Source organism: Coregonus lavaretus (genome assembly GCF_964263955.1).
Source record: "Coregonus lavaretus genome assembly, chromosome: 18".
Taxonomy (NCBI): domain Eukaryota; kingdom Metazoa; phylum Chordata; class Actinopteri; order Salmoniformes; family Salmonidae; genus Coregonus; species Coregonus lavaretus.
In genome coordinates this window covers 25,921,545-25,933,010 of record NC_140005.1, presented here as the reverse complement: position 1 = coordinate 25,933,010, position 11,466 = coordinate 25,921,545, and the positions used below count along the sequence as shown (strand labels likewise).

Below are 11,466 nucleotides of genomic sequence, written 5' to 3'. Positions count from 1 at the left end.
TTTGAAGTAAACAATATAATGTATTTAGTCTACTCTGTTTTTATTCATTTATGAGGGTGTGTTGCCCTACAGCCTGCAGGAGAGGGCATTGATGCATGCATCTGATGAACAAGACAGAGTAATAATGAGCTGGGTGTGTAGAGAGAGGAGGGGGCAAATCAGTAATCTGAATTATCAGCACTATAATTAATTATGACAATGCCCTCAGTGTGTCACTGCCTCACCCCAGTTCAGGCCAAGTGTGCACTCAAGGGTGGAGAAGCGGAGACAACTTCCAGTAATTGCTTTGACATAATAAGAAAAAGGTGGCAGTCTTTAAAGGCCCAGTGCAGTAAAGAACGTGATTTTACTGTGTTATATATATATATATATATATATATATATATATATATATATATATATATATATATATATATATATATATGTTTCCACACTGAGGTTGGAATAATTCTGTGAAATTGTGTAAATGATAATGCCCTTTAGTGTAAGAGGTGTTTGAAAAGACCGACTGAAATTTCTGCCTGTTTTGGAGGGATGGAGTTTTGGCCCAGTAAATTAGTTAACGGACCAATAAGAGTTCCAAACCTCTGCCAATAACAGCCTCCCCACTCAGACCACTCCCAGACAGTCCAAGCTAAATTCTTGCTTGAGAAATTGAGCTTTGCTAAGAAGCCGTTTTTGTTTCTTTTTTATGATTTTAATTGAAAACAATCACAGTAAAGTAGTTAATTGTTACCCAGAAATGATTTGATATTGAGATAAAATGGCTGCATTGGACCTTCAAGAGCCCCTCCCCTCCCATGTCTGGATGTGTGCCCGTTGGGTGATGGTAATGAGATAAAGCATTTTCATCCTCCTTTTCCTAATTGGCCTGCTACTGTTTCCCAGGGCATTACCTTGTGCCCAAACATGGGAGCAGGGCTTTGAGAATGCACTGTCCCTGGTTATTAAGCCAAAACAGTCCTCTCTGTCTACAGCTGCCAAATCCTACTAGAATCCATCTAATTTAAGAGAATCCAGTTCCCATGTTGAACATTGTTAACAGTCAAAATGACAGGGAGTAGAAAAACAAGAGCCACACTTAGAGCAGATCACAATCACAGCGCCAGCAGCACCGCTTGGCCCTTTCAAACACAGCAGTCAGAACTACTAGGGACTAAGACTTCTTTAAAAAAGAGGTGTACTCTGAGCTCTGCCTCGATAGCAGCGGTGGAAATGATAAACACTGCTAGACACACAGTAGAAATACCTAAAATAAAGCAAAACCAATCAGACTGCCTAAAAAACAGCAGAACTCCCCAGAAAAATTGCCATTAGCAATAGAGAAAGGTTGCTACTATGTAATAATAATGAGTTATTCTCGTTGTCATACAACACTGGACAGATCATCTCTTACCTGTAGTTGAAGACATCACAAATGCATTTTCCTTGGGGATGATCGTGGCAAAAAATCTAAAAAGGAAAGCTCCATTGTCCTCGTAAAGCTTTGCCTACCAGCTATCTACAACAAAACATTCAGTGGTTACCCAAGGACAATACACTAGTGACTAGTCTGAGTGTGATGGTGTGTGCGCATCAAGTCAACATTACACCCACCTTCCACACTCCAAAGGGTCTCACACAGGTCAGATCACGTCACACCTTAAGTGACAAATGAAATACAGATCTAGTTAAGTGTTTTCATAACTTTGGTGCAGATATCTACATTCTTCACTGATATTGTAACAGGGCTGAATAAAAGCTCACAAATTACATATCAGATACAAATCAACTACATAGTGACTCAATGGCTGCTATGGGGTCCATCAGATGTGAAGTCTTGCTGCCCTCCTGTGGCACTCCAAGGTAGATTTACATTTGTGGTAATGTAAAATGATCTTTACTTGAAAATGGAAAAACAAAATTAATATGTTCTGCTAATTGTTAGTGAACAAGTCAATTAAACACAAACAATGAGTCAATTCTTCTAAATCGATCATTCGTCATATCAAAGGATATTGAGACGGTCTATGTTGACTGCAGACCGCTTTACAGCTGTCGCTTGGCTAGTCAAACGACAACAAGCAGAATCAATTAGTCATGAAATGCACAGCACCATTTCAGAGTAGCTAAGCAACAATAAAAAACACAAGACTCCTTCATTCGTCCTTTCACCTCTCCATCAAACACAGGCACAAAACAAAAAGCAGTCTAAGGTCTGAAAATAAGGCAATCCAGCATCTGGGCTTTATCACAAAACAGGTTTAATTTAATATCTCTTTATTTTTTTAAAATAATTAAACATTTGTATTTCTCCAAACCTTTTTTTTCTTCATTTTAATCATACATCTTGGCCATCCTAAAGCACACATTAATTCTGTCAACAATGGGGTCAACCATGCTGAACTTAAATTTGAACAGGATATCAACTGCTCCATGCCTTTCCTCTCTCCGCCATGCCTTTCCTCTCTCCGCCCTGCCCTCCCTCCCTCCCTCTCTCCACAACTAAAAAAAGATCTGATGGTCAAAGAAACTTAATCCAAAAATCCAAAAAGAGCTAAAAACCAAGAAGGAAACAAAAAGAGAAAAAAGAAAGCGGGGAAAACACTATAATAAATACCAGGAAGTCTTCTCTTATAATACCTCTTATATACTGGATACTCCTCGACTGTTCCTAAGCAAAAATATATGCTAAATTACTACAAGATACAAGATATCAGTGTACTGCATTTAATAACAATATACAATTTTGTAATACTGTGAAAATCACACCCGGGACTGATGCTCCTTTTCACAATATGAGAGTTTGGCGCTCCTCTACAGCTCACAATCGTTTTACATTTTTCATATTTTCTGTGTGGCTGGAGGGTACCAGTGCCAGACTGATACCAGGCTGCCTGGGACTGCAGAATCAAAGTCCACAAAACCAAAGAGAGACAACTGAACTGACAGAAACCAACCAATCATTGGGGAGCCAGATGCACACAGATAAGTGAACAGAAACAAATGTGGAAGTGGGGAGAAAATAGTGCGAGAGGGTGGAAGTAAGTGTGTGTATGAACACCTTCCCTTTACCGTTTTTTCTTTTACTCCCTGTACATACAGGCCCTTAACATGTTTGCCTCTTGGAGGAGGGGTCGAGTAAGACGAGGGATTCAATTCATTTCCTCATGGCTAATGGGTCCATAATACTAGCTTAGCTTGAGCATGGAGAGAGGCAGGTCAGGAGGGGTCAGAGGCTGGTCCTTACGGAGGGAAGGGGTGTCCTCTTGGTCAGGGCGGGGCCTCCCAGGTATCTCACTCAGTCAGGACGTCCCACACAGGGAGAGAGGTACAGAAGCACCACAGGAGACCGAGTGAGAGCAAGGAGTAGAACCAGAGATGGAAAATGGGTTTGTATTCAGGGAAAGTGGGGTCCTCAAAGGGCAAGGTTAAAACAATCTATTTTCTTTCGCAGTAGATTTTTTTTCCAAGAAGAGTTCATTCCAAGTCCTACTGTCCAAAGTCTTTTTCTCTCACACAACTTATTTTTCTAGTTTTTTCTTCCTTTTTTTATAATTTTTTTTTCGCAGTAATATCAGTTTAAGGGAAAAAGAAAAAAAGTTATTTACAGTGATGTTGAAATAATGAAACAGACGTGTGAATCTACCGTAAAGTAAGTCGCACAATACAGAAAAAAAGAAAGAAAAAAAAACACGGTTGCTCCATGTCGTTCCAGAGGGCGTGCTCCGGTGGACATGGATGGGAGGGGAGCGTGGCGCTTCGTTAAGTGGGAATGATCCCGTCGCTCCTAAGGCCCCTCTTCAGCTCCAGGTCCCCCAGCTTCTTCCAAAGCTCCTCCCTCTCCTTCTCCTTCTTCTTCTCACTGCAGACAGTACAGAACACACACGGGGGGGGGGGGGGGGGGTGTTTGGGGTTACTGAGATTACTGAGAGATTACTACTGGGTTTACCACCACAACAACTCTTGGCCAAGTACCACCCAATCAAAATGTCTTATGCTGCCAGAGTCAAGAATCACAATATTACACACCACACAGTGTATGAGAGATAGTGAGATTCTGTATATAAAAGAACAGTAATTGTTCGGTATGAACCAGTGTAGTGAGCATGGCCCTATATGAGTGAGTGGGTGTTTAAAAAACTACAACAGCGCTCTGAGCAGGACCACACCACACAGGCTCCTTTAGTGATGCTGCATATCTTACCGCTGGCGGTCTGACTTGTAAGTAGCTGTGAGTTCATCAAACAAGGTACTGTTCATCTCCATGAAGGCTTTTAGTACGTTGTACACCAACGCCACTATCGCCCTGCAAGAAAAATTGAAAACGTAAAAACACAGCCAACATTAACTCTTTTACACTTTATTTTTCCGCTAATGAGCCAAGAGTCTAAACAAATAAAATAGAATTCAACCAAATACAAGACGAAAAATCAAGGTTTCTGATTGGATCAATCTATATGTGACGGGTGTGTTGAGGTGAACTCACGGGTTCCAGTGCTCTTTGGAGATCCTGTAGAGGCTGGCGAACATGATGGGCAGGATAACGCTGGAGTTCTCCTCGATCAGACTCATGATGTACTCGTTGTTCCAGTAGTACAGAGCCCTCTCCGCCACCTGCCAGGGACAGGGACACACACACAGATTGAATACACACAGCCATAGAAAGTTGGTTGCAATTTCAGTTTAATCCACCAGAAAAGACAGAACAAATAATACAAAAAAGATTGTTGTTAAACTCAAATATACTAGTTGATAAAAAAAAAAAAAAAAAAAAAAAAATTAAATAATTAAAAACTTTTTAAAATGTATAATCTTTGTTAAATTATATCATAAATAGGACTGGTGGAGTTGTCACACATGCAGCTAACAAAAATATATGGAAATGTCTGCTCTACCCAAAATTACAACATTTAAAACATTTTCAGTCATTTAGCAGACGCTCTTATCCAGAGCGACTTACAGTTAAGTGAGTGCATACATTTTCATACTGGCCCCCCGTGGGAATCGAACACACAAACCTGGCGTTGCAAACGCCATGCTCTACCAACTGAGCTACACAGGGCCATCTAATTGCAGCATTACCGCAAAATGGAAGAGGCAAGTGGAAGGGGTAAAAAGTAAGGAACTTATCTGTCGGCCCTGCTTTAAAGACCAAAATTGGTTAAAGAAAATTGGCATAAATAAAAAAGTATACCAGTTTCATTTAAGGACCAAAAAATGTACAACTGTGCCATATAGATTGCAAAATAGTTGAAGAGATTTGCGATGTACCAATTCTATAGCACATGGTTTATGAACTGATACGCAAAACAACGCTCGATTCAACATTTTGAATTTTTCAATTTAAATTATTATACTAAATTCTTACAACCAATAGAATGTTATATAGAGTGCATTCGGATAGTATTCAGACCCCATCACCTTTTCCACATTTTGATATGTTACAGTCTTGTTCTAAAATGAATTAAATTATTTGTTTTCCCTCATCAATACCCCATAATGACAACGCAAAAACTGGTTTTTAAACATTTCTGTACAATTAATAAAAATGTAATACAGAAATACCTTATTTATGTAAGTATTCAGACCCTTTGCTATGAGACCTGAAATTGAGTTCAGGTGCATCCTGTTGTCACGGATTCTGCCGAGGCTGCTGCTCCTCCTTGCTCGGGCAGGCTTCGGCGTTCGTCGTCCCCGGAGTACTAGCTACTGCCGATCGATGTTTCGGTGTTTGTCTTGTTCTGTCTTGAGTGGTTACACCTGTTGTCTATTATGTTTGATTGTAGTCCCTATATTTACCCATGTCTCTCATTTGGTATTGTGTGTTATTGTTTTGTGTCTATGCTGTATCGGCATTGCTGTTTTTGTCGTATACGTGTATTTGTTTTCCTCCCTGTTAGGAGGTTTTGTTTTGTATGTGCTTTACTATTAGTAAAGTACGTCTGCTAGTATCTCTGTGTCCTGCGCTTGACTTCACTCACCACATACACGTCGCCCCTGACAGAATAACACACCTTCATGGAGTCAGCAGGATCGGCGGTGCCAACGGGATCACTGGAGGAGCGCGTAATCCACCAAGCAGCCATGATCCAGGACCTGGGCACCGCCATGCAAGGGGTGATGGACACCTTGAGGCGATGGGAGAGAGGAGGTTTGCCCACACCTCCTCCAACGATACCACCACCATCAGCCATACCCATCGTTCCATCTCCGGAGTCCAGTTGGATTTGGCTCTCGCTCTCGAGGGCTTATGATGGCACCGCGGCCGAGTGTCAGGGCTTCCTGCTCCAAGTAGAACTCTACCTGGCAACCATCCACCCGGCGCCCTTGGGATACGAGAGCGTTTCCGCCCTCATCTCCTGTCTGTCCGGCAAGGCACTGGAGTGGGCCAACGCTGAGTGGAGGGGAATAGACGCCGCTACAGTCAGCTATGCGGAGTTCTCCCGCCGCTTCAGGGCGGTTTTCGATCATCCCCCAGAGGGGAAAGCGGCGGGTGAGCGTCTGTTCCAGAGGACACACTGCGGTTCGGTGCTGGGGGGGGGTCTCCTAGGGATCGAGGGAGCAGGCCACGCACTGATGAGTCATTCCAGGTGAGTAAGCACCCAACTCACCCAGAGCTCTCTGTTGTACACATGTGTATTAAAGTTGTGTTTCCCGAGGTTTCTTCTCACTCCCAGCATAAGGCGCTAGTCGATTCAGGCGCAGCTGGGAATGTTATCGATCGCTGTTTCTCGTATATGTTAGGGATTCCCCTTATACCAGTTGATGTGCCCTTCCCCATCCATGCCCTAGACAGCCGCCCTTTGGGGTCGGGATTGATTAGGGAGGTCACAGCGCCACTTAAGATGAAGACGCAGGGGGGTCATGAGGAGATTATACAGTTGTATTTGATTGACTCTCCTGCGTTTCCCGTGGTGTTGGGGCTTCCCTGGTTAATATCTCATGACCCCAACATTTCATGGCAACAGAAGGCTCTCAGGGAATGGTCTGATCAGTGTGTCGGGTGGTGTATAGGTGTTTCCGTAGGGGCAACGACGGTGGAAAGTCCGAACCAAATGCCCGCAATGCACATTCCTCCTGAGTATACAGATTTGGCACTCGTCTTCAGTAAGAAGAAGGCGACTCAATTACCACCTCATAGACAGGGGGATTGTGCGATAGACCTCCAGGCAGGCGCTGCACTTCCTCGTAGTCATGTGTATCCTCTGTCTCAGGAGGAGACGGCAGCTATGGAGACATACGTCACCGAATCTCTGGGACAGGGATACCTACGGCCATCCAATTCTCCTGCGTCCTCGAGTTTCTTTTTTGTGAAGAAGAAGGATGGGGGTTTGCGCCCGTGTATTGATTACCGTGGTCTCAATCAGATTACCATTAAATACAGCTATCCTCTCCCTCTGATTGCGAGTATGACGGAGTCATTACACGGGGCGCGATTCTTCACAAAATTGGATCTCAGGAGAGCTTACAACCTGGTGCGCATTAGGGAGGGAGATGAATGGAAAACAGCATTTAGTACCACCTCGGGTCACTATGAGTATCTCGTCATGCCATACGGTTTAATGAATGCTCCTTCAGTCTTCCAATCATTTGTGGACGAGATTTTCCGGGATTTGCATGGACAGGGTGTAGTGGTGTATATTGATGACATTCTAATATACTCCGCTACACGAGCCGAGCATGTGTCCCTGGTGCGTCGGGTGTTGGGTAGACTGTTGGAGCATGACTTGTATGTGAAGGCGGAGAAATGCCTGTTTTTCCAGGAGTCCATCTCCTTCCTGGGACATCGGTTGTCCGCGTCAGGGGTGGAGATGGAGATTGACCGCGTTTCAGCCGTGCGTAATTGGCAGACTCCCACCACGGTTAAGGAGGTGCAGCGGTTTTTGGGTTTTGCCAATTACTACCGGAGGTTTATCCGGGGTTTTGGACAGGTAGCAGCTCCCATCACCTCCCTGCTAAATGTGGTCCGGTGCGTTTGCAGTGGTCGGCTGAGGCGGACAGGGCGTTTAGACATCTGAAGGACCTGTTCACCTCGGTTCCGGTGCTGGCACATCCGGACCGCTCTTTGGCGTTCCAAGTTGAGGTGGATGCGTCCGAGGCGGGGATTGGTGCTGGACTGTCTCAACGCTCGGGCACGCCTCCAAAACTCTGTCCCTGTGCTTTTTATTCTAAGAAGCTCAGTCCGGCGGAACGCAATTATATGACGTGGGGGACAGGGAGTTGCTAGCGGTGGTTCAAGCCCTGAAGGTGTGGAGGCATTGGCTTGAGGGGGCTAAACACCCTTTCCTCATTCTGACTGACCATCGTAACCTGGAGTACATCCGGGCAGCGAGGAGACTGAACCATTGTCAGGCTAGGTGGGCCATGTTTCTTACCCGGTTTGTATTTAAGCTCACGTATATACCAGGGTCACAGAACATGAAGGCAGACGCCCTGTCCCGGCAATATGACACAGAGGAGAGGTCCATTGAGCCCACTCCCATACTTCCGGTGTCTTGTCTAGTGGCACCGGTGGTGTGGGAGGTCGATGCGGAGATCGAGCGGGCGTTACGTACAGACCCTACTCCTCCTGAGTGTCCAAAGGGGCGGAAGTACGTGCCGCTCGAGGTCCGTGATCGACTGATATATTGGGCTCACACGTCACCCTCCTCTGGTCATCCGGGTATTGGTCGAACGGTGCACTGCCTTAGCGGGAAGTACTGGTGGCCCACTTTGGCTAAGGACGTGAGGGTTTACGTTTCTTCCTGTTCAGTGTGCGCTCAGTGTAAGGCGCCTAGACACCTGCCCAGAGGGAAGTTACAACCTCTACCCGTTCCACAATGGCCGTGGTCTCACCTATCGGTGGATTTTGTCACGGACCTTCCCCCCTCCCAGGGGAATAACACGATCTTGGTCGTTGTGGATCGGTTTTCTAAGGCCTGCCGTCTCATTCCAATGCCAGGTCTCCCTACAGCCCTACAAATGGCCGATGCCTTGTTTACCCACGGTCCGGAGGAACGGTGCTGGGTCCCTAGGAGGGACATCCTAGATCCCTCCCTGTTGACGGAGTTCCACCGGAGTCATCCGACTCGCCCTGGTCCGCGTCCTCCTGGCCGTCCCCGAGGCCGGGGTCGGCGCACGGCTGGGGGGGTACTGTAACGGATTCTGCCGAGGCTGCTCCTCCTCCTTGCTCGGGCAGGCTTCGGCGTTCGTCGTCCCCGGAGTACTAGCTACTGCCGATCGATGTTTCGGTGTTTGTCTTGTTCTGTCTTGAGTGGTTACACCTGTTGTCTATTATGTTTGATTGTAGTCCCTATATTTACCCATGTCTCTCGTTTGGTATTGTGTGTTATTGTTTTGTGTCTATGCTGTATCGGCATTGCTGTTTTTGTCGTATACGTGTATTTGTTTTCCTCCCTGTTAGGAGGTTTTGTTTTGTATGTTCTTTACTATTAGTAAAGTACGTCTGCTAGTATCTCTGTGTCCTGCGCTTGACTTCACTCACCGCATACACGTCGCCCCTGACACCTGTTTCCATTGATCATCCTTGAGATGTTTATAGAATTTGATTGGAGTCCACCTGTGGTAAATTCAACTGATTGGACATGATTTGGAAAGGCACACACACCTGTCTATAAGGTCCCACAGTTGACAGTGCATTTCAGAGCAAAAATCAAGCCGAGACAGGATTGTGTCGAGGCACAGATCTGGGAAAGGGTACCAAAACATTTCTGCAGCATTGAAGATCCCCAAGAACACAGTGGCCTCCATCATTCTTAAATGGAAGAAGTTTGTAACCACCAAGACTCGTCCTTGAGTTTGCCGCCGGCCAAACTAAGCAATCGTGGGAGAAGGACCTTGGTCAGAGAGGTGACCAAGAACCCGATGGTCACTCAGAGCTCCAGAGTTCCTCTGTGAAGATGGGAGAACCTTCCAGAAGGACAACTATCTTTGCAGCACTCCACCAATCAGGCCTTTATGGTAGAGTGGCTAGACAGAAGCCACTCCTTAGTAAAAGGCACATGACAGCCCGCTTGGAGTTTGCCAAAAGGCACCTAAAGGACTCTCAGACCATGAGAAACAAGATTCTCTGGTCTGATGAAACCAAGATTGAACTCTTTGGCCTGAATGCCAGCGTCACGTCTGGAGGTACGTCACAAAGTACGGAGAGATCCTGGATGAAAACCTGCTCCAGAGTGGTCAGGACCTCAGACTGGGGTGAAGGTTCACCTTCCAACAGGACAACGACCCTAACCATACAGCAAAGACAATGCAGGAGTGGCTTCGGGACAAGTCTATGAACGTCCTTGAGTGGCCCAGCCAGAGCCCGGACTTGAACCCGATCTAACATCTCTGGAGAGACCTAAAAATAGCTGTGCAGCAATGCTCCCCATCCAACCTGACAGAGCTTGAGAGGATCTGCAGAGAAGAATGGGAGAAACTCCGTAAATACAGGTGTGCCAAGCTTGTAGCATCATACCCAAGAAGTCTTGAGGCTGTAATCGCTGCCAAAGGTGCTTCAACAAAGTACTGAGTAAAGGGTCTGAATACTTATGTAAATGTGATATAAAAAAAAAAAAATTGTAATGAATTTGCAAACATTTAAAAAAAAACTGTTTTTGCTTTGTCATTATGGGGTATTGTGTGTATATTGATGAGGGGAAAAACAATTTAATCCATTTTAGAATAAGGCAAGGGAAAAAAAACAATTTAATCCATTTTAGAATAAGGCAAGGGAAAAAAACAATTTAATCCATTTTAGAATAAGGCTGTAATGTAACAGAATGTGGAAATGTGAAGGGGTCTGAATAATTTTGAATGCACTGTATATGGGGGATACAACCATCCCAGCTCTGCAGATTTTGGTACTGTCCATATGTAGCTTGTTTTTGGTCGCAGGTCCAGAAATGGCTGAAGAATTGCTAAATTTACCTGGAGCTAACTCTGCAGATAACACTACTAATGCTGCAGACATTGTTTTGATACCCTTCCCCAGATCTGTGCCTCGACACAATCCTGTCTCGTAGCCCTACGAACAACTCTGTTGACCTCATGACTTGGTTTTTGCTCTGACATGCACTGTCAACTGTGGGACCTTATATAGACAGGTGTGTGCCTTTCCAAATCATGTGTAATCAAGTGAATTTATCACAGGTGGACACCAATCAAGTTGTAGAAACATCTCAAGGATGATCAATGGACACAGGATGCACCTGAGCAAAATTTTGAGTCTCATCGCAAAGGGTCTGAATACTTATGTAAATACATTTGTTTTATTTTTATACATTTGCAAAAATGTCCAAAAACCAGTTTTATGGGGTATTGTATAGATTGATGAGGAAAATCATTAATTAAATCCATTTTTAAATAATGTTGTAACGTAACAAAATGTGCAAAAAAGGGAAGGTGTCTGAATACTTTCCGAATGCACTGTATACAGTCGTGGTCAAAAGTTTTGAGAATGACAAATATTAATTTTCACAAAGTCTGCTGCCTCAGTTTTTA

General features: G+C 44.8%; 1 protein-coding gene across 1 annotated transcript in view; it reads right to left on the bottom strand.

The window, feature by feature from the left end:
- Positions 1-2,324: 2,324 nt before the first annotated feature.
- LOC311146118 (serine/threonine-protein phosphatase 2A 56 kDa regulatory subunit epsilon isoform-like) overlaps positions 2,325-11,466 on the bottom strand; it is a 43,226-nt gene continuing 34,084 nt past the window's right edge. Inside the window, exons 12-14 of the mRNA XM_084182589.1 lie at positions 4,469-4,596; positions 4,187-4,288; positions 2,325-3,844 (exon numbers count right to left, since the gene is read on the bottom strand). Coding sequence (XP_084038715.1) covers positions 3,745-3,844; positions 4,187-4,288; positions 4,469-4,596 — 330 coding nt within the window. The 3' untranslated portion in view covers positions 2,325-3,744. The remainder of the gene's footprint in view (positions 3,845-4,186; positions 4,289-4,468; positions 4,597-11,466) is intronic.